This window comes from Silene latifolia, chromosome 1, assembly GCF_048544455.1.
Source record: "Silene latifolia isolate original U9 population chromosome 1, ASM4854445v1, whole genome shotgun sequence".
NCBI classification, from domain to species: domain Eukaryota; kingdom Viridiplantae; phylum Streptophyta; class Magnoliopsida; order Caryophyllales; family Caryophyllaceae; genus Silene; species Silene latifolia.
In genome coordinates, this window is record NC_133526.1 from 178,253,607 (window position 1) to 178,277,935 (window position 24,329).

At 39.9% G+C, this 24,329-nt stretch overlaps 1 protein-coding gene across 2 annotated transcripts; it reads right to left on the reverse strand.

The window, feature by feature from the left end:
• Positions 1-19,816: 19,816 nt before the first annotated feature.
• Positions 19,817-23,793, reverse strand: LOC141612533 (serine/threonine-protein kinase AFC2-like). Of its 2 annotated transcripts, XM_074431351.1 has the most exons (12): positions 23,529-23,793; positions 22,532-22,727; positions 22,281-22,307; positions 22,035-22,188; positions 21,874-21,922; positions 21,667-21,781; positions 21,363-21,454; positions 20,999-21,155; positions 20,851-20,915; positions 20,664-20,761; positions 20,478-20,580; positions 19,817-20,322 (listed from the first exon to the last, which is right to left on the reverse strand). In XM_074431351.1, the coding sequence occupies exons 1-12, from the start codon at positions 23,628-23,630 to the stop codon at positions 20,179-20,181; spliced, it is 1,302 nt and encodes a 433-aa protein (XP_074287452.1). In that variant the 5' UTR covers positions 23,631-23,793; the 3' UTR covers positions 19,817-20,178. The 2 variants fall into 2 exon arrangements, with proteins under 2 accessions (XP_074287452.1, XP_074287458.1); XM_074431357.1 differs by lacking the exon at positions 22,532-22,727 and having other exon boundaries at positions 23,529-23,650.
• Between the last annotated feature and the right edge of the window lie 536 nt (positions 23,794-24,329).

Sequence of the window (24,329 nt, forward strand, 5' to 3'; positions counted from 1 at the left end):
GAGTATGGACTACTCGGTCGAGTAATGAGACTACTCGGCCGAGTATTCCACTTCAGTAGCCAACCTCAAAAACACATAAAAAATACTCGGTCGAGTATGTACGGTACTCGGTCGAGTATTGCCCTTACTCGGTTGAGTGATCACAACCAGTAGCTACTGCATCGTACACGCAAATGAACACTCGGTCGAGTGCTTGGTTACTCGGCCGAGTATCCCCTACTCGGTCGAGTACCCGCCCTGCTCGGTCGAGTCATGCCAAAACGAGCTATCTTCATAGGGGAAACATAGTTATACATGCATACTATACTCCCAACACTTTACTACCCTTCAAAAGCAAAGTAATAAATCATACATCATGTTCAAAGTCTATCATGTTCAAGCTACGCAATTCACTTACTCATTTCTTCCAACAATTTCACAAAAATCACAGCTACAAGTACAACACACATTACTTTAAACACACAACGATTCCCAAGACACCCCCATGTTGACCGGCTTGAAATTGTAAGGGCCCCAATGCGACTTCGGGACGTCTCCAAAGTCTTTGGGGTAGCTCCAAACAACTCTCCCCGGTATCATTTTATTTAGACTCCTTAGGTTCATTAGATTCATTGGTTTTAGGTTCAAGAATTGTCACTCTGATACCACTTTGTAACACCCCCACATACAAAGGTGTCTTACCAATGACCACCCTAGCATGAGAAGCTGTTACCATCTTGGTTGCCCGAGGATAGTATATCAAAAGAAACCATTCCACAACATTTATTAAAGTATAATGTTTAAACGATTACAATGTCTTAAAATCAAACCAAATGAAAGTGTATATGAATCTCAAACAACTGAAATCAAAACAGCTAAACTCGTAACAGCGGAAGCTAGACTCGAAGTGATGACATCCCATCTCGTCCCCATAGCTAATGATAACCATCACCTATCACAATCTGCTCACCATCCCCGAATGGATCACCATAGTTTTACAAAATAACAATGGGGTCAGTTCATTGTATAAATAAAATAACCAAATTACACAAAAGTAATGGCAGCTATTTCGCAACCGTTCCACATTCCCAAACATGCCTCAATACTGACTACACACTTAAGTGTGTAATCCTGCCAGTGGGAGACCGCAGCCTTGCCCACCTAAGCCCCGCTCATCACAACGAGCAACAACCCATGTTCTTTAATGTGCTCATCACAATGAATGGATTGTTCGTGAGTCCTTGTTTCTTTCTCTCTTGCATCGATATGTACACTAGTACAAGTATTAGCGGTCCAATACGAGATGTGAACGATATAATGAATATAATGAGTGGTTGGCCCTAATCATGAAGAGTATTCATATACACGTATATATGTATAATAATTATACACATCAAAACTCCATCAAATAGATATCGACCTTTGCCATGCATGTCATATTGATATAGTGAAACAAGTTGAGATCCTTTGGGGAACACAACATTTGACAATAATAGTAGATTACCGGGAGAATGTCATGTGAGACTTATAGCGAACTTCGAGACGAAGTTCTCTTTTAGGGGGAGTGAATGTAACAACTCAGAAAATTTAGAAAATATAGAGCACGATACGTGAGAAAGTAATGAAAGTGAACAGGAAACTTAGGATAAATATGATATACGCGTTGTTTCATATGCATATATTGGATGAAGAATGTGGTTGAAATCGATAATTTGGTTGGAAAAGATGGAGTGGTAATTCCATGAGAATATGAATTTTGTGATTAAGAATATGTTTATGTGACGAAGTGGATTTATAATGTTGTTGCATTAGTAACATGTTATTAGGGGATGCGATATTGTATATACATGTTATTGTTTATGTAAAGTTATGAAAGCATGCGAGTAATATAAGTCGTGAGCATGACTCGACCAAGTAGGGTGGACTCGATCAAGTAGGCTTGGCTCGATCGAGTGGGTATGTGTACATGTTGGGCAGTAGCTTCTGGACTCGTGTTACTTGATTGAGTAAGGGGTGTACTCGATCGAGTCTTGTGTACTCGACCGAGTACGCATGTGACTCGATCGAGTAAGTTTTATGTCATTTCTAGACAGCTTCTGGGGTTGGGGTACTCGATCAAGTGTGTAGGTTACTCGATTGAGTGACTCCGGTGTATCAATAAGAGTGATGATGGTAAGAGAACACACGAGAACCGGGAACGAGGCTTCAGAGAAGACCGACGAGGAATAATTGGGAAAGAGAGTAAGTTGCGAACTTCGGGGATGAGGTTCATTTTAAAGGAGGGAAGATTGTAATACTAGGATAATTTGGGACCCACAAAGGACCTAGGGACACGTGAGGGAACCCACATATACTCGGAAGTAAAGGATGACCCATCCTACAAGACCAAGTAAGACCTAAACTAGACCTAGTAGACTTCTAGTGGACCGAGTAGAACCTCTAGTGGACCAAGTGAGTTGGAACTCGGTCAAGTAAGGAGTATACTCAACCGGGTGAGTGCCACTCGGTTGAGTGAACCGGTCACTCGGTCGAGTGGCACTGTGCTGTACCTGAGAAATGATATTTCGGGATTTCATCTTATCCAAACCTTATCCCTTTCATTCTTCTTCTTCTTCCTTCTTACTCTAAAACACTCTCCCCTCTCTCTAAAATACTCCCTAAAACTTTCCCTTGGCCTTCAAGCTTGGACTATTGGTGGAACACCCCTCCTAATCCCCGATCTACCTTTGTAAGTCGAAATATCACCTTTTTCCTCTTTGTCTTAAGTTAATCTCGAATTAGGGTTTACTAAGAGAGATTAATTAGTATTTAGTTATGTAAAATGAGTAATTAGTGACTAATAATAAGGGGTTTTATGTTGTATTATAGTATAGAATGATTTATGATAGTTATTATATGATTTATGTAGGATGAGACGGTTTTATGAGATGGATACCTGGTGATTTCGATTAGCTTATGGATTATGCTAAAAGGTAGGTTATCCTACTCGGTTTCAATATTGTGTATACATATTTGGGTGCCTTTACTTACTAGAGAACTCATGAGTCGGTTAGTATGTATGTGGGATTGAATTCATGAATTTGGTCATGTGTTAAAGGTTGTTCTTCTATTGGTCATATATGGTTGTGGTCGTATTCTGTTGGAGGTCTTTGGTGGTGGTACTTGATTATTAAGGAGACGTAAGACGGTTGGGAAACCGTCTTACGCTTGGGTCACCCCTTGGAGCTTCCCTCTCCAAGAGGGATGTGCACATTAATGACTTGAGTCACGGAGGGACTCGTGTGGTTGAGGCACGACGTCTGGCAAGGGGATCCGGTTGGCTTCCGGACCCGGTACCTCTGGGCATGTCCCGCTACCTTTGTGTGAGGTGTGGTGTCGTGGGCGTGTCCCTGGAACCAGAGGTTGTGGGTACGTCTGGGCGTGTCCCGGTACCGGTATGGTGATTGCATAATCGAGTCACATTCACATAATTATGTCGCATCTACACTTATCGAGTCATGTCTTATGTTTGCGTATTGAAACTGACGTTTGTTGTGTCCGTGTAAATGTCACCTAATTCCGGGGTAGCCTGTGTCGATCCATATGATATTTCCGATCATATAGGGAGTAGTTGTTTACAGGTTAGCCTTGGTAGCATGCGGGAGAAGGGGCGAGCCGTGATGACATTCGAGTCGATGTATAGTTTATTAGATTAGTATGTTAGTCATGAGTTGTATTATTCATTTCCTTTATTCTTTATGTTAGGTAATCCATTAAATACTTTATTTATAATAAATGTTTCTTTATTGTATCTCCGATTGACCGCCTCGGGAAACCGAGATGGTAGCACCTCCCAATTACCTTGGACGGGTAAGAAGGGGGTGTTACAGGTCCGGTTTTGGACCGGTGCCCAGCCCTAGTAGAAACTCGTTATAAGATAATTGTGTATAATTAATTGATTAATTAATATGAGTACATGGGTTTATATAGTAATTACAAAGAATATAATTTAAACTATTACTAACAACTAGTTTAAATCCCGCGCGGTTTTTTTAGATAAAAATATTAGAGACTTTGAGTATTAACTTAATGATATTTAACACCATTTTGAAATGTGGCTAAACAATAATTTATGGAAAGTTTGTTTCCCAATTCTCACCGTAAATATTTATGGTATTGAATTAATTAGGAGGCAAATATTGTCTATTAATAAATATAGAAAGTAGGATCAATTAATTAGGAGGAAGATATTTTATATATTTTATACTAGTATGTCATTTAGGCAGGAAAATTTGGAGACTTGTTAATCTTTTAGTAAATAGGAGATTAGCCTTGATTTACTCCTAAATTAGTGGGATTACACGGCTAATAATCTTGCTAATTGATACAAAATATAAACATAACTGATACGTATTGTTTGTTGCCAAGTATAGAATATCACATAGCTTGATTTGTGGAATCAGTAGAACTATCTTCATTACTTCCGCGCAAGATGGACGATCTAATCTTGAAGACTAGGGTTTGAAAACGATGCTTGTGGAGGGGTTTAGTGACAGCGTCAGCTAGCTGATTAGTCCCGTTAATGCGTTGTATGCGAATGGTGCTACGTTGTACCTGTTCTTTGACAAAATGAGAGGCAAGAGCGAGATGTTTCATGCGTGAGTAGAAGACGGGGTTTGCGGAGTAATGTGTAGCACTTAAGGTGTCGCTGTAAATAGTGGGAGAGGTAGTGACAAGGATGTTGAGTTCCTTTAGTAGCGATGTCAATCAAAGATTCAAAGGACTTCGGAAGTGGTGTCAGTTATGGCTCGGAACTCTGACTCCGTAGAGGAGCAAGAAAAGCTTGTTATTTCTTTGAGGCCCAAGAGAGTGGGTTGTTGCTAAGGTAGACAAAGAAATTGGTTGTGGAAATGTAGTCATCGGGGTCACTTGCCCAACCGGTATCAAAAAAGGCGTGGAGACACAACAGAGAGTGTTTCTTGATGTGTATTCCATAGTGGAGGTGCCATGATGGTAACGTAGGACACGTTCTAAGGTTGTCCATTGGTCAGCCGTAGGGTGATGGAGAAATTGTGCTAGTTTGTTGACGGGGAAGGCGATGTCGGGTCATGTAAATGAGAGATACTGTAAACTACCAACGATTGCACGATAGTCAGTTTCGTTATCGATGGGTTTAACATGCTGTTTTGTGAGAGGTGGGTGAGATAACATTGGAGTTGTTGTTGGTTTGCATTCATGCATATGAAATTTGTGAGAGATGTATTTTGTTTGATTTAAGTGGAGTCTGTGGACAGTCGGTGTAACCTTAATGCCGAGAAAATAAGATAGGGGTCCAAGGTATTTGAGGGAGAATTCTTGGGAAATACTGAAATAGTGGAGATGAATTGGGCTATGTGACTTAGGTGTGGTCTTGTGACGATGATATCATCGACATAAAGGAGGACATAAAGACGGGGGTTTTTGTGTGGGTAAATAAATAGTGAGGGGTATGACAAGGAAGTGCTAAAACCATATGTAATTAAATAATTACGAAGTTCAGTGTACCATGCTTGAGGCGCTTACTTGAGGCCATAGATGGCTTTGTCAAGTTTACAAACATAATCTAGTTTCTCCGGGTCAAAGAAGTCAGGAGGTTGGCTCATGTAGACGGTATCGGTGAGGGTGCCCTGTAAGAAAGCATTATTAACGTCAATTTGCCTAAGGTGCCAATGATTTGTCACGACAAGAGTGAGTATCAGGCGAATTGTTGTTGGTTTTATTACAGGGCTAACAATTTCGGAGTAATCAATGTCGGGCCTTTGATGAGAACCCTTTGCAAGGAGGCGTGCTTTGTGTTGTTTTAAGCTACCGTCGGGATGCTATTTGGTGCGGTATATCCATTTGCAACCCACAACATTTTGAGAATAAGGGCTTGGTATTCGTCTATCATGGCTTCACGCCATCGTGGATCAACGGGGGCCTGTTTGGTGGTGTTTGGGGTTACATAGGGGTTGGGTAAGACATCGACATTGGAGTATTTAGGTTGGGTTTTCGAATGTTGTTGCATAATCGGGTGAAGGCACGGGGACGAGGTGGTGGAGGGGGTGGCGTGAAAGGACTATAAGCAACGTTAGGTGACTGAACATGGGAGGCAGTGTGAGGGGACTGAACAGGGGAGGCACCGAGAGGGATTGAACAAGAGAGGCAGAGGGTGAGGGTGTGTGTGGTGTGACGGCAGTGGGACTGGGAGGAGGCGAAGAGGGTGGTGTCGGGTTATGGGGTTCCAGGTGGTCAGTGGGAAGTGGGCAGTGGGTTAATGTTGTCGGGGATGGGTGGCAGAAGGACAGGAAGGGTGAGAGTGCACCATTTATCGGGTGAAATAGAGTCCGAGTAAGGTTGGATGTGAACGAGGGAGGTGTATGGGAACTCAGTCTCAACAAAGCGTACGTGACGAGAGACGTAAACTTTGTTGGTGGAGGGATCAAGGCATTGGTAGGCACTTTAAGTAGCGAAGTAACCTATGAAAACGCAAAGGATTGATTTTGGATCGAATTTATTGTTGGTATAAGGGCGTAATCATGGGAAACAAAGTCAGCCAAATGGTCGAAGTTTCATGTAATAAGGTGTCTGACGAAGGAGCTGCTGATAAGGAGAACGATTTTTTAGGATGGGTGTCGGAAGTCTATTGATGAGGTATACAGCCGTGGAGAAAGCATATGGCCAAAATATGGTTGGTAGTTTAGCATGTGTGAGAAGAGTGAGACCAGTTTCAATGAAATGGCGGTGCCTCCGTTCAACGAACCTGTTATGTTCGGGTGTGTGTGGTGGGGAGGTAAGATGATTTATGCCATCATCGAGAAGTGAGTGATTTAATTTTTTGTATTTACCGCCATTTTTGGAGAAAAATTGTTTAATGGGTTTTTGAAAAAAAAAATTGATAAGTGCTTTAAAACAATTAAAAGTGGAGGTTGTGCATATTTGATTTTAACAAGATAGAGCCAAATATAGTGAGTGAAATGATTGACAAAATTATATAGTATTTACCTCATGAAACATAATAGGTGCGGTCCAAACTTCGGAAAAAAATGAGATCGAGGGGCGCATTAGATTGCAAGAAAGAGACATAGAAAGGTAACTTGTGGCTTTTATTGATTAGGCATGTAATACCACGTTTTTCTAAGTTCTGTTACTCGGTCGAATATGGCTTACTCGGCCGAGTAATGCGTCGTGTGTTTCTGGTCAGGATACTGTCCAGGAATACTCGGCCGAGTATGGTAATACTCGACCGAGTAGGGGATACTCGGCCGAGTATCCTCTATACTCGACCGAGTATCCTCTATACTCGACCGAGTATCCGGTCTGACGGTAATTATTTTCCGCGGTTTAATTAAAGAGTATTAGAGTTATAAATTAAGACTTACAGTTTCACTTTCACTTTTACCAAAAACCTAAAAACATTTCTACGTAACTCTAATCACCTCTAATCTCTCCCAAGATCGTGGATTGTTCGTGAGTCCTTGTTCCTTTCTCTCTTGCGTCGATTGTGTCGGTAAGTCACTAGTCCTATACCTTTTGCCAGTTTCGTCTTTTAGGGTTTTACCCTAGTATTGGGAATTGGGGAAAAGGGATGATTTCATGTGGTAATTGGATTTTATGATTATTGTTAGGTGGAGAATTTATAGAAGAGCAATTCTAGATTCCTGTGTTGACTCGTGATCGGATCTGTACTAAGGTAGGGCTTCCCTACTCAGTTGATTGTATAATTGATTTAAGTTGTGATGATGTAATTTAATTGATATGATAAGTATTGTGGTTGAATTGTATGCCTAATTGTGGAGTTGTGGTGGATTGATGATGATGGTGAGGTGCGTCATCGGCTGAGTGGAGTCACTTGCGGGAGTGGCTTCACGCCCTTGATTCGCCCCCTATGGGGCCCGCCACAAGAGGGGATGTGCACATTAAGGAACATGGGTTGTTGCTCATTGTGATGAGCGGGGCTTAGGTGGGCAAGGCTGCGTTCTCCCACTGGCAGGACTACACACCTAAGTGTGTAGTCAGTATTGAGGCATGATTAGGAATGTGGAACGGTTGCGAAATAGCTGCCATTACCTTTGTGTAATTTGCTTATCTTATTTATACAGTGAACTGACCCCATTGTTATTTTGTACAACTGTGGTGATCCATTCGGGGATGGTGAGCAGATTGTGACAGGTGATGGTTATCATTAGCTATGGGGACGAGATTGGTGAAATTCTCGTGTGTTCTCTTACCATCATCACTCTTATTGATACACACGTATATCATATTTATCCTAAGTTTCCTGTTCACTTTCATTAATTTCTCATGTATCGTGCTCTCTCTTTTCTAAATTTTCCGAGTTGTTACATTCACTCCCCCTAAAATAGAACTTCGTCCCGAAGTTCGCTATAAGTCTCACATGACATTCTCCCGGTAATCTACTATTATTGTCAAATGTTGTGTTCCCCAAAAGATCTCAACTTGTTTCACTATATCTATATGACATGCATGGCAAAGGTCGATATCTATTTGATGGGGTTTTGATGTGTATGATTACTATACATATATACGTGTATAGGAATACTCTTCATGATTAGGCCCAACCACTCACTATATTCATTATATCGTTCACATCTTGTATTGGACCGCTAATACTTGTACTAGTGTTAAATACTCATCATGTGACATGTACTCGCCACTATTGTTTATTTATCCACCACTATTACGGTATGCATACATGTTCTCATGCACTTTACGCCATCATATAATCACTTGTAGCTTGACTATTCTCGTATATCACTCAAACAAATGACAAGATCAAATGTAAACAATCCATAAAAGTCCATCGTGTGGGGTTCCTATGGTCGTTCCAACTCTTAGGAGGTCGATATAGTCCAAAATCAAGGTCAAACGCGTCATAGGTGGTCTAAAATTCCTAGAAATGGTCAAATCCCTTGGTACTCGGTCGAATTCGTCAGTTACTCGGTCGAGTAAAGGTCACTCGGTCGAGTGGGAGTCTTTACAGGAGGTTTCCAGTGTCTGTCTTTCGGGCTACTCAATCGAGTGAAGGGGTCACTCGGTCGAGTGGACCACCACTCAGTCGAGTGAATAAGGCACTCGGCCGAGTGTCACTGGGTAGTCTAAATTTTTGGTCATTAATGGTCTCCAAGTTCTCCTATGGTCGAGCACACATGTAATGGGGTCCAAATAGTGATCACCACACCATCCCTCCATACAAGGTCTACTAGTCTTAACCATATGGCCAGTTTACAATACGAGAATTAAATTGTTCACAAAGTTTTAAACGATAACGAAAAGTTATAAAGAGTCCCGAAACATAAAGCCGCCACTACTCGGAGGGCTTCCTCTTGTTGCCAATGCTTGACACCCATTTTGCCCACCCGGAACGACTCTTCACCGTCTTGCTTCCTCCTCCCGATTACTCCTCCTCCTTGTCCTCCTCCTCTTCATTTTCCTCTTCTTTTCTCGGCCCCTTATGAGCCGTCTCCTCCCATACTTCATCAAGGTCCATGGCTTCCGCCGCTGCGGATGTTCCCGTCTCACTTCCACCTCCTTGGAAGGCATTGCTAAAGTAGACCCCGGCATCACCCATAAATGGATCACGCAAGTATCCTACACCGAAAGGGAGGTTGTACTCCCATTCCGATGGTTGGATTCCATAGGCCTTAAAGACTCTGGAGGTGTCTCCGGCTCCGGACCAAAAGCTAGGGCGGTGGGCGGGTCGTACTCCTTGGTTATAAGCCGCCTCGTGCATGTCTCTCAACACAAGGTCGGTGTTCACTCGGTGTATGAGGTACGATAAGGGATAGTTGGAGTCAAAGATGGGTTGGCTTTGGCCAAAATTCTCGGCATAAGGTAGGGCCATCATCGTTGTGGGCATAGAGTGGGGAAACAAGGTGGGAGCTTACTCTACGGGAGCACAAGGTGAGGAAGGTAATGGAGAGGTCTCCCGTTCCTCGGTAGCATCGTCAAGGTCAAAAGTAAGGCTACTAGGGATGGTGTACCGTTGGGCCTTGGGGCGGGGTGATCCCTCTCTTTCAAAAGGGGAAGTCGGGGGTAGTCGTTCACCGGCGAGAAGCTTCATATGCCATTGTTCATCGACTCTCCAAGAGTAGGTATCCTCCCCCTCCCCATCTACAACCCAATACTTAGCCTTCAACCACTCAAGGTCAAAATGGACAACCCCTCTAGACATGGGTGCATCCATTGTCCCCAATTCATAAGCTATCAAGTTCTTGGCTAACCGAGTCACCAAGGCCCCACAATATAAGGAGCACTTGTCCTACTCGGTCATCCTCTCAAGGGCAAGACACACCATAGACACGACATTAAAGTGGAAACGCTCTTCACAACGGGGGTTAAGGTAGGAACTCAAGATCAATACCTCCGTGGAGTTGAGTTTGCTCGGGTCCTTCCTCCCATAGAGGAGGTTGGTCAAGGAGCGCAAGAAAATCTTTAGGATGGGGTGTTCGATGTCACTAGTCTTCATGTTACTCACACCAACCTTTTCTTTACCCGTATAGAGATGAAAATACTTTGAGGCCTTCATGTCTTTCTCAACCTTATCATGGTGACCCACGACTCGCTTACCTACTCCTAAGTGGTCGGCAAAGGCATCACTACTAAAGTTGAAGGTGGTATTCTTGAGCCTAAAACTCACATTGTGGGTCTCCTTATCATAGGTGATGGAGCTCAAAAATTCAAGGGTGATGTTATGGTAACTTATCTCCTCTGAGTTGTACAATCCCTCCAATCCAAGAACCGTAAAAATGTTATGCAGTTCCTTCTCTATCCCTAAGGCCTCCAAGGTAGTTACCGATGTACACTTGGTCGGGGCCATTCTCCTAGTGGCTAGCACTTCAAACCTATCATGATACTCCTCACTCTCAAAGGCTATTGACGGGTACCCCAGGAGGGTGATAGCGGGCGGTGCCTCTTGTTGAGGTTGGCGAGCATTCTTTCCACGGTCGGCTCTAGTGTTCCTCGATATGTTACAAGAGAGAATCACACAAGATATGGAATGGGAAAGGTTAAAAATGGGAATTCTCTCTTTTTCTGACAGAATAAAATGTAAATAAAAAAATAGTTGAAGTACTTTTCTTACCTTAATCCGCGAAAATGAAAAGATATACTTTGAAATTTCCGACGTCGGTGAGGGAGTAGATCTGGCTGTTCCTTGAACAGTTCTTTTTTCACAAAAGTAATAGTTAATCAATGAGTCTAATAAGTTAAAATTAATAAATATAAATAATTTAAATTAATTTAACCTAAGTTCATTTATGAACCGCTAAAGGATTTATTTTTCGAAACCATATCGCTAAACTAAGGTCCGTGGACGAGAAATCAAAAATTACAAAAAAGAAATAAAAAAATTCCCGAACTCCGGAAAATGCTAATGTTATAAGGTGCTCGGAAATGGTTGAAGTAGTTGAATAGGAGGATCACTATGACTATAGCCGTTGCTAAATTTACCAAAGACGAAAAAGATTTGTTTGGTATTATGGATGACTGGTTACGTAGAGACCGTTTCGTTTTTGTAGGTTGGTCTGGTCTATTGCTCTTTCCTTGTGCTTATTTCGGTGTAGGGGGTTGGTTTAAGAATTTGAAACCAACTTCGAATATAAATGAAAATTTCTCTATTTCTCAAATGGGTGGAGGGCAAATAAATAATAATAAAAAATCCCAATATAGTTCTCTTGTATTTTAACTCACCTTTCAAAATTTCCTCATGTTACAAATTCTTTTCCGGAAACTAAAGATTCTTGTGACATAATACGGTTTTAAAACATGACTTTAATTACACGTACTATTCTTATTCATCATCCAACTTGTCAAATTTTGACTCAACCACGACACACTACACCTTAAAGTTTCACTTAGGCGGTTACATGTTATTATCATCACAAAATTTTGTTAAAATTGGTCAAGATAAAATTTAGCTTGTCAAAATTTAAAAGGAATCCGGGCAAGTGGAATGCTTCTTTGCCATTTTAAAGTCTTTAAGTGGAGTAAAACGAGAGGGTGGTCCTTAATAAGCCCAAAACAGGCCGCAAATGCTCAATAAAATAGCAACAAAAGCAACAGTACCCGAGACCGTTACATATGACACAAAAATAACATAAAAAGAAGCCTAAAACCGGGCTAAGGATAGGACGGTCCCGTAAACCGTTTGGCTTGTCCTCACCCTCGCATTGGAAGGAGCAAACGAGAAAGGGAGGAAGAGCCACGATCCAAAACAAATCCAACTAACAAACGACATATTACAAGACCCGAATGACAAAAGTAACAGTCAGGCGGACTGTTGCTTTAGGACTGAAAACAAGCTATTTTTTGTGTGTTGTTTGCTCTCGGTTTGGGGGCTGTTTTGGAGGGTTTATTTGTGTGAAAGATAGAAAGATATTACTTAAACAAGATCACAAAGAAATTTTAAGCCTAGGATAATACTCTTCCAAAGCACTAAGCAAATGGATAGAGTTCATCTCCAAACACTAAGTAATGGAGGTTGTTCAAGCACAAAGCAAAGAACTAAAGAAAGGGTTTTCAAAAACCTCCTATATTCATCTCAACTAATCTTCAAATCTGAATGTTTTACGAAGTTGGGAGCTCTTTAAATAGATGCTCAAGTTACATCCTAGCCACCCATCTAAAAGTAAATCTAAAGGCTACAAATAAAAGAGGAACAAAACAAAAATACAAAAGCTGAAAAATTACACCTAATAACTAGTTACAAGAGTACAAAATACAACTTGGGCAGCCATATAGGACGTGAGGCAGCAGCATGGGAAGTTGTTGGTTGCTTTTTAATTGTTTTGGACTCTTTAGAAGACAAAAAGAGGGGCCATATAATGTCATTTGTCCATGGAATCTTGCAATTGTGCTTCACCCTTTTATCTTGCAAAACATGACTGCCAAGACACCAAATATCGGCCATGTAACCTGATTTTGTCCATTAAGTCGGACAACTTTTCAAGGGTAAGGTTACTTCAAGCATCATGATTTGAAGTTTTGAGAAGTCACAAGTAAGTAGCAACAAAAGTAGTGAGTATAAAATTAAAATTTGACATGGTTAGTGTCGGATTTTCAAGTATTTGAGACAAATTTCCTTTAATCCCTATAGAATTGTAACAACTATAAAATTCTCAATCCCACAACATAGTAAAACCACTTTTAAGACATAAAATGCGTTCATGGGAGTTTTAGGAGAAGTTGAAAAATTTCACCCAAGTTTTAAGACGATATTGTTTTCATTTTGGGACCACATACTACATTATCAACCAAGACAGTAGTCTCATAAGACAATTAAGCTAAGTTTTACTCATGAAAAAATCGAAATTTGGGCATGACTTGTCTAAAATTCGAAAATTTAAGACAGAGTTTTAAGACGAAATTTTTCACATATTAAACAAGATTAACTCATGACAACAAAAGTTAAGCTTTTGTTGTCCAATTAGACACAACAACAATCACCAAAAATCCCATTATGGACTCAAGAACAACATTTTCGAGTTCATCAATGGTGGACAAAATTTCATCACAAAAATTTGTTTTTTATCAACAACAATGGTATTAAAAGCTTACTAGTATCATGAATTAAAAAAAATAAACAACTAATTAACAAAACTCAAAGGATTTAAGAGTAGATCTAAAGAAAACTCAAATTGGGAAATAGATGGAAGAGGGTGAATAAGCATACCTTGACAAGTTAATGGAACTAGGTGAGAAAAGTGGAGTAATAGGATGAATTCCAAGCAAAATAGGACAATAATGGAGGTTTTTGGGAAATTTTGGTGAGGAAAGAGATGAAGGTATGAAGATATGAAGATAAGAATGAACATTGGAGGAGATAAGGGCTTTTAGCCGAGTAGTCCAACTCGTGTGAACCCACTCGGTCGAGTGCCGAGTGTACTCGATCGAGTACGACTCTACTCGATCGATTGGAAGACCCACTCGGTCGAGTAACGGGTTTTTCGAGAATGTATTACCTCCTGGAATTGGGTCCACTCGGTCGAGTCAAGGGTCCACTCGGTCGAGTGCTTTCTTACTCGGTCGAGTTGGTACTCGCACTCGGTCAAGTGGTTCCGATGGGTCCAAATCTTTAATAAAATCTTATCGATGGATTTCCTGCAAGACAATACAAGGTTCAGGGGTCCACCGTCTATCGGTGACTCGTCCCGAGTTAGTTCATGCGACATCAAGATCGCCGTCTCTTATTTATTACATCCACACTCGTACTTACTCTACCAAAATGATCGCAATCTATATACTAACGATGACACTATCAAGCATTAGATATATACATAGTATGAATCAAGAGAATGGAATTATCATCTTCCAAGAGGTGTCATGACATGTAAATCTACTCATCAAATTTTCCGTATCTTACCATACACATGTGAACTCATAGCATGCAAAAGTCTAACAACAACCACATCATTCATGCAATCTCACAACATCGTCTATTTCGTTCACCCTTACTTGTAACCACCCACGTAGTGACCAACCGAAGCAATAGGCACTAATCTTGATATGAGGGCGCCGACTCATCCAAAACCGATATCCTATTGTACTCATGTCGGGTTCATTTTATTAGACACGCCTAGGTTCAATTTGGTTCATTCGTTTAGGTTCCAAAATCGAAGCTCTGATACCACTTTGTAACACCCCCTTCTTACTCGGCCAAGGTAATTGGGAGGTGTTACCATCTCGGTTTCCCGAGGCGGTTAATCGGAGATACAATAAAGAAACATTTATTATAAATAAAGTATTTAATGGATTACCTAACATAAAGAATAAAGGAAATGAATAATACAACTCATGACTAATATACTAATCTAATCAACTATGCATCGAATCGAAAGTCATCACGGCTCGTCCCTTCTCCCGCATGCTACCAAGGCTAACCTATAAACAACTGCTCCCCATATGATCTGAAATATCATATGGATCGACACAAGCCACCCCAGAAATAGGTGACATTTACACGTACACAACAAACATCAGTTTCAATACACAAACATAAGACATGACTTGATAAGTGTAGATGCGGCATAATTATGTGAATGAGACTCGATTATGCAATCACCATACCGGTACCGGGACACGCCCAGACGTACCCACAACCACTGGTGCCAAGGACACGCCCACGACACCACACCTCACACAAAGGTATCAGGACACGCCCACACGTACCGGGTCCGGAAGCCAACCGGATTCCCTGCCAGACGTCGTGCCTCAACCACACGAGCCCTCCGTGACTCAAGTCATTAATTTGCACATCCCCCTTGGAGAATGAAGCTCCAAGGGGGGACCCGAGCGTAAGACGGTTTCCCAACAGTCTTACGTCTCCTCAATAATCAAGTACCATAACCAAAGACCTCCAACACAATACGACCACAACCATATATGACCAATGGAAGAACAACCTTTAACACATGACCAAATTCATGAATTCAGTCCCACATACATACTAACCGACTCATGAATGCTCTAGTAAGAAAAGACACCCAAAGATGCATACACAATATTGAAACCGAGTAGGATAACCTACCTTTTAGCATAATCCATAAGCTAATCAAAATCACCAAGTATCCATCTCATAAAACCGTCTCATCCTACATAAATCATATAATAACTATCATAAATCATTCTACACTATAATACAACATAAAACCCCTTATTATTAGTCACTAATTACTCATTTTACATAACTAAATACTAATTAATCTCTCTTAGTAAACCCTAATTCGAGATTAACTTAAGACAAAGAGGAAAAAGGTGAGATTTCGACTTACAAAGGTAGATCGGGGATAGGAGGGGTGTTCCACCATTAGTCCAAGCTTGAAGGCCAAGGGAAAGGTTTAGGGAGTATTTTAGAGAGAGGGGAGAGTGTTTTAGAGTAAGAAGGAAGAAGAAGAAGAAGAATGAAGGGGATAGGGTTTGGATAAGATAAAATGCCGAAATATCATTTCTCGGGTACAGCACAGTGCCACTCGACCGAGTGACCGGTTCACTCGACCGAGTGACACTCACTCGTCGGTCGAGTATACTCCTTACTCGACCGAGTGCCAACTCACTTGGTCCACTAGAGGTTTTACTCGGTCCACTGGAAGTCTACTAGGTCTAGTTTAGGTCTTACTTGGTCTCGTAGGAGGGGTCATCCTTTACTTCCGAGTATATGTGGGTTCCCTCACGTGGACCTATGTCCTTTGTGGGTCTCAAATTATCCGAGTATTCTAGGACCGGATCGGAACCGAAATCGACTAAAACCATGGACCGGGACCGGACTGGACTATAAAAATTCAGGACCAGGACCGGACCTGAGAAATTCCGGTCCAAGATCGGACCGGACCAGTTGGACCAGAATTTGTCATTACATGCCCACTTTTTCAAATTCCGGTCCAAAAATTGATCGGACCGGTTAGACTAGACTAAAAATATAGGGTTAAGAAAAAAATGCAAATAACAATAATTTCAGGCATTCCAGTCCAAATCGGTCCGGACCGAAAACCGGAATGTTAGAAAAATGGTGGACAGGAGACCGGACCGAAATTTTAATACCAATTTCGGTCCACTAAATTTCGGTCCGGACCGGTCTATTTTTTGTTCCGAATCGGATTATGCCCACCCCTAGTTCCTACCGTATATAAAACCCCACAAAGGTTTGAAAGCCATTAGCTAGCTATGCTATAAGATAATCGGCAGAGGAGAAGCATTATCACAGTACTTCCTCTGACTCATCATGGTTTTTTATGTTTGTTCAAAATTCCTCTTATAAAAAAATGTAAAGAAGGTAATGAGTCATAAGGACAGGGGTATCATTTTTGTTGGACATAGCAACGCTAGGTTCTTTCTTTTTTTTTTTTTGCTGAAAAGAATTGAACTGAACGGAACGGAACTGAATGGAGTTGAACTGAACTGAAATAAGAGTTAATTTGTGAAGAGATGAGCTGAACTAAAGTAAATGAAGCTGGAACTAAACTGAACTAAATATAGCTAAACTGAACTGAAATAAGATCAAATTAAGTCTAAAGGAAGAGAACCTAAGCTTAGTGGATAAAACAAAGTTGAGTTTCATTGACATAATTGAGGTTCATGTTTAGAGGATGTCCTTAATCAAACATGGGAAGAAATGAGAACGCTAGACATAAAAACTCTCCTCACTCTAAGATTTTAGAGGGAGAAAGTTTCTCTGAAAATAAGAAACCCCCAAAAATGAAATATAGGTTTTGAATTCCTTCTTGGTTTTCTTCTCCCATTTAGTTCATCTATTTCTTTAGAAATTTCTTGAGTCAATTTTCTTGACTTCTACCTCGTCTAAGATTTGGCTCGATTTGCTCTCCATTTTAGCATAGGAGAGTTTTCTTGAGCCATATATCTTAAGAACAAAGGTTTAAATCAAGAATCTTAATAGAAAATTTGTCGAGTTTTATTATCACATATGATTATAGCAAATCAATGTTAACATTGGAAAATCTAAAATGACCTTTCTCATATCTATGGTGCTTTAGGAAATTTTAGCTAGGTATTTGTTGATTCAGGAAGTCTTGCTGAAAACGGGTCGGAGCAAGTGACGGATAATGTCACTCACAAAACGAATAAGGGGGACAAGGTGGGGCACCCCATGTGCTTCCCTCTCTCCTCTATTTGGATCATTTGTGAGAGAAAATGGTATCCGTCACTCCAAAGTGACGGATACGTGCCGTCACAAATGAGATTTTGTGTTGTTGATTAAGTATCTTTTCTTAAGCTGCTTGCTCATTTATGAGTTCCTTTCTTGTTTTGCTTCCATGACACAAGTGGAACTTGGAAGCCTCTTTTAAAAGACACTGAATAATTCATAATTGAATGACTTTTGGCTGAACTTTTAGGCAAAACATTGTGGATCTTTGGATTTACTTTTTTGGTCTTTCTTGTAGTTGGTTTTTCTTTTCTTTTTTTTGGGCTTTTGAAGATTTAGTCTTTCTTTGTGAGTCTTCTTTTTGCCCTCATTTATCAATAAGCTAAGAGGTTCAATTGGAACTGGATTTGGTAGATTGATTCCCCCCCATAACCATAGCTAAGCCCCTAATGCCTCTCTTCCTTCCGTCGTATGATTAATCAAATTATGCAAGTCCACCGCATTTCTTAATTATAATTCTCCAACGGGAACTCCGAAAAAATTGATACAGTGGTAGGGTTGACGTATACCAGAAACGCGATCAGTGGAAGAGTTAAGTTGACTATTAGAATTCTATTACTAACTCGACCAACGGAAACAGATGAAGAGTTAAGCAGCACCTGTCTTATAAAGAGAACCTCCCCAAGTAACAGCTCGGTCGTCTAACCGCGCTGAGAGCTGTAGAATTCCGCTTAAAATCAATTCCGTAGGTGAGCATTAGAGGTAATGAATGACCAACCCTTTAACATAGACGCAACAACTGGCGAAGCTAATTTGGGAATTGCTTTCTCACATACCTAGCCCTTCCCGTTAAGGGCGGACTGACTCTTGTGTTGGAGAAAGAGGAAAAGGAGGGTTCCTCGGGTTTGATTAGGTAAAGAAAAGACTGATGGGTCGTCAAAGCGAAGAGTTAAATTGAAGCATACTTCTCGGGAGCCAAAAGATGATAACTTCTTTCTCGTGACAGATCTCCATCACATAAAGAAGAAAGTACTAGTAATAACATAACAGAGTGAATTCACATATGAGCTTCGGTTCCCTGTCATGTTCAGTTTAAGGTTGCCCACATCCCGAACCCAGTCATGGAATTATGCCTGGAGCGTGGTTTTCACTATACGGTCGCGTGTTTAGTACTATTGGAGCATAAACTGGTAAAATCCATCGGTAGTACCTACTTTTGATGAGTTTACTTTTGATGAGTTTATTGGATCTCTGAGATCGTAATATTGGGAATAAAGTGAATTTCGTGACACGACACCTTATCAATGATATATCCACGGGGATTTCCGGACGTTAGGGGGATGAAATACCGAGCAAAGCTTGCTTGCGTTGAGGCCTCTTTAACTTTAAGCAAAGGAGTTCAAATTGTCTAGCAATCAACTCTATTGATAACCTAGGTTGCACGGACACTCCTCCTAATCAGCGTTCCCGTGTCGGACACCCGTGTCAGACACGACACTCGCTGGACACACGTCAAAACGTGTCGGACACTTGTAAAGCCGTGTCTAACTTTCATCTTTTATTTGGGCACGTATCCATGGTATTTTGAGCCGTGTCCATGGTATTTGGACACACCTCCAAACGGAATCAAGTTGAATTTAAGGTAAATGGCGAGAATTGTTATATGGTTGAATTTGGTGGGGAAATAAGCTGAATTGGAGACAAATGATGTTCTTTAGAGTTTAGACTAGTAATGAAATGTCGAAATAGATTGATTATAAGTTGGTTTTTGGTTTTGGAAATGAAAATGAGTTATAATTAACGTAAGTTTTACTTTCACTTATTTAAATTTAATATTCAATACTTTTTCAAAAATAAAATCACATATATAACTATAAAATATATACTTTATTAAATTTAAATGGCGTAATAAAGTGTCCCTAAATTTCATAGGATCCGTGTCACGATCAGGTGTCGTGTCAGTGTCCGTTTTGGTGCAACCTAGTTGATAACTAGACTTCAATCGAAAACACATACTATAAAACTACCACCTTCAAATTACAGCACACATTTGAAAAACTTGAATTTAAAAAAAAAAAACAAAAAAAATGAGATGAAAGCCGACGAGTGTATAGGAGACATCGCTATAGCTGCTAGCTTGAGTGAGGACTTGGTGTCAATAAAACGAACGAGAAACGCGACCTCTAGTATACTTATTACTAGAGGTCGCGGTAAATCAGATGGTTTTATGACACAGATCCAGCTCAAAATTAGAACCCAAATCCAAAGAATTGGCAGCAAAGAACAAATTTTATTACAATTCAGCAATTTCGAATGTTGTGAAGTAAGTACTACACAATACGCCTACCCAAACCTACAATGCACGCTTTCTGCTGCCAAAAAAATATATATATATACACAATTGATGACCGTCTACAACTCTCATGGTTCTACACCAATTACTAAAGCATCAATCCCACTTCAAGAGCGCTGCTCGTCTATACGCAACACATGACTAATACAAGCGCTGTAGCTAGAGATAGAAGTCTTGGCGACATTAGTCAAACAATCAGTTAGAGAGGAAAATGAACCCAGCTGCACAACAATCACTTCCTGGAGTCACGGCAGAAAAAAGGGTGCCTGAGAGCTTCACGAGCAGTGAATCGCTCTGACGGATCATATCTAAGAAGTCCTTGCAATACATGAATAAAATCACCACCGGAATGATCCACATGCTGCATCACTAGGTTCTGCAACAATTTTAAGGCTATTGTCAGAATAAAAGGCCCAACACACAAATTTAGACTTCCCCATGTGATCTTGCAAGATGATACAACTCAACTGCCCTGACCCAAAATCCCAATTAGATCCAAACACAAAATTATAAACCAAAATTAACCCTGACCTGCAGGCGTAGTAGTTTTCCAACAGCTCGTACACTCTCCCTAGAGGTAGACCCATCAGGCCAATCCAGCCTCCCTCTTCGAACATATTTCTCGGAGTGTCGACTGCACGGATATTCAAAATTATGATAAATAACAATCAAAAGAACGCATCGCAAAGTAACATTTGAGATTATTAGACAACTTACTCTACTCTTTTTAACATATGCTGAGGCAGTGGACCTAGAACCCTTTCCATCATGGCAAGGTGCTCCAAGTTTTCGTGAGTTTGAAACAAGGCTTCTCCCTATAAAGTTTAAAGGGAAACTGATCAGAACCTTTCCAGCTATAAAAAGAAGGCATACCTTACTACTGTCGAGAGATTATGAAACTTACCGAGCAAAGCTCCACCAGTATGCAGCCGATACTCCATACATCACAAGGGTAGCTCCAGCCAAGGCCTGAATGGTTTATAGCATAAAACATCAGGAAACAAGGCAGATAACCAGTCAGAGATTCGAAAGACGTCAAAACTGTGGTATACCTAAAATAACCTCTGGTGCCCGATAATGACGGGTTGACACTATATAACTCTGGTCCGCACGTTCATAAATGGTGCTACCAAAGTCGATGACTTTTATAGCACTGGACTTGGGAACTCTTTTGAAATACGAAGAATCTTTAGGTGACCTAGAAGATCCCTGTAATAACAAAAAAAAAAGACCATCAGCTAATTTACAGATTAATGAAAGCCAAAAGCAGTATGCCTAATAGCAATCAGTAAAATTAGAACATGAGCAAAAAAGCTTAAATAATGGAAATATCACTGCATACAAAAAAAAGGAAGAAAAGAAATAAAAGCCAAGCTAAAAATTATCTTAGTACAATGTCTCAACTAAGATTCAGACCTTGTAATCAGGGATCTTAACATAATCCGGTGAGACTAACAGCACATTTTCGGGCTTCAAATCAGTGTGAATGAGGTGGAGGTCATGCATAACTGCAACATTATTCATAAAGCTTAATGTCATGAAAGAAATCAAACAACTCCCACAACTAGTTTAAGACTTTCCTATAGTATCAATTCAACATTCATTAGCTCACTTCTAATCAGCCGACAAGAATAACAGAACTCGTAATATTTTACTAAGTCTAAAATATAAAACAGTTTGTGAACCAATAAACTTAGGGAAGATATATTTTATTACACACATGCTACACTTTCCAACAGTTGTCTTCCAATCTCACGGACATGATCAATGGGAAATGAGCGGTAATTGTTTTTGCGAAGGAAATCATATAAACTTGGTCCAAGCTTCTCAAAGACCTGTTAAGACCATTTGAATTCACCCATGATTCTCAGCCCCATAACTATTACGTCATCGGGGAAATCTATTCCAAATCAATTATTGTACTTACAATACATATATGGTTACGAAAGTCAAACCAGTTCCGTATTTGCACACAACTGCAAGGAGCAAAAACATTTAACAACCACAGTAAAACTTAGAGCCCTGCGACTGATGGCAGAATAGCCACCAACACAGAGTAGCAAGTGCAACATAGAGTCAGAAACTCACCGGCTGCCTCCTTTATCATGTTTACCAAGTTGTTGCAGCACATCAATCTCAATCATAGCTGCCTCTCTATATTTCTTAATCCCCCGAACAATCTTAACAGCCACCATTTCTTTTCGTTCGCGATCCCAGCATTCTAATACCTGACCAAAGGTACCTGCGACAGCCGAAGTTGGGAAGATTGAGATAAACCGGACTTGCTACACCATTAGAAAGCCATTCACAGAAAGCCTTCGTTATTTAACATACCTTCACCCATCTTGCTGTGGATCTTGTCTGTAAGAATCAATGAAAAAAAAAGAGCAAATGAGAATCAAGACAAGAAAGCCAATAGATGGAAAGCGTTCAGAACACTATGTCAACCTAAAGCTGCCCGCTTTACCGAGCATAATCAACTACAATATGTCAAATTGTCAAGCTGTAGCACCTCGCATAAAATGACTAGAACAGAAAATAAAGGAAAAGAACAATTGTTCAATGATCGAAGGAACGAAAATTACAGCGAGAAGTTAAATTTTCTCCGAGCTCAAAAATGTAATGCCCATCTTTGTCATCTTCCCTCCGAGGGGGAGAAGCGTTTCGAGTTGCTCCCTTGAGAAACAAAGAAGTAGTAGTACTTATATCACAAAGTGCGGCCGAAGGTGCAAAGCTTGCAACATTCCCAACTTCTTGTTCACAAAATAAACCTATCTGAGCCTACACACAACCATCCATCCATGTTTCGTTCATGTTAAAACAATTCCAATCAATTCTCATCGATTTTTACTCAACCTTCCATTACGCCGAAAAAATAAGATACCAACATAACAAAAACTGGCATAAAATCTACTCCTCCGTCTTAAAAATATCTTCCATTTTACTGTATTTGCTCGTTTCAAAGATAACTTTCAATGTTTCCTTATTTTTCACTTTCAGGACGTCTAATTTCATTATTAACCCTAACTTTTATATAGAAATCGAACAATTTTCGTATTTTTGAAGATATTTCTGAGACGGAAGGAGTAGAGATCAATTTAATTGAATAATCGACCAAATTCAAATTAAAAAATTACATTATGATCATCATATAAACCCTAATTGATTTATATCCCTCAAAATTATCAAATCGAATAGAAAAAAAAACAATTAATTTTTCAAAAATAAAAAATCAAGAAAAAAGTTCAAAACTTTTTAAACGTCACAGAGAAAGAGAAAATAAATCAAATCTAACATCACAATAATAAAATAAATCTAACATCACAATTAAATCGTATAAGATCTACAACAAAAACACAAGAAAATCAACCAAGAAAAAATTAAAACTTTTTAAACATAAAAAAGAAACAGAAAATAAATCAAATCTAAAATCAAAATTATCCAAATAAATTAAATCTACAAATTAATTCATGAATTAGCTGAATCAACATATATACGATATAAATCAAATTAAATCGCATAAGATCTACAACAAAACACAAAAAAAATCAAAGTTTAAGCAAAATTAAGAAGATCGATTACCTTAGGGATTATTGGCGCGACATCCCAACCTAAACGCGGTCGTTTTCGAGGGCGGCGATCGAGGTAAGCTAAAGGAAACTCGGTGACTCGTTCCGTCTCCATAGTTGAATCGGTGGTTGAAGGAGATATGTTTGATTTTGATTTTGATTTGTTTGATTAATTGGGTGGTTGAGAAGAAAGGAGGGAATAATTGGGGATAGAGATGAATGAATGAATGAGTGAAACCCTAGATTCGCAGAAATAGAGAGAGACAAGCTATTGAGGTGGGGTTATGTAGAGATCTGTTCGTACACCTGTAACCTGTAGGAATTGGTTAGTTGGGCTGGGCTGATTTTTTTTCCGAATCTGATCCGAAATCGGAAAAAAAAAATCTTAATATATGGATATCATTTAAATTGGATATTCGATCCAGTTTTTTCCGAATAAACTGGATCGGATGTGGATTGTGATTTTCTTAAAACCGGATATCTGAATCCGATCCGAATTTAAAAAATTTATATAAAAATAAAAAGGAGAAAAACTTTATGTTTAGTTTACGGATAATTTTAAATTCGGATAAAAATAAATCCGATCTGATTTTCGGATTCCAGATTTTCGGATATCCGGATTATTCGGATCGGATGTGGATCAAGAAAAATGATAATTTTAAATTCGGATATCCGATCCGGTTTTGAAATCCGGATCGGATATCCGGTTTTGCTCATCCCTAGTAAGAATTCATGTTAGATCGGGTCGGGTTATGTCGAGTTATAGTCTTTTATAGCACTATACTAGTTTTCATGCCCGTTCGTTGCACGAATA

Coding starts and splice junctions, on each gene's coding strand:
- LOC141612533 (XM_074431351.1), bottom strand. CDS start 23,630: ATGGAGACGGAACGAGTCACCGAGTTTCCTTTAGCTTACCTCGATCGC. Junction 22,189..22,280: donor CCACAGCAAGATGGGTGAAG/GTATGTTAAATA, acceptor CGGCTGTCGCAG/GTACCTTTGGTCAGGTATTA. Junction 20,581..20,663: donor CATATGTTAAAAAGAGTAGA/GTAAGTTGTCTA, acceptor ATATCCGTGCAG/TCGACACTCCGAGAAATATG.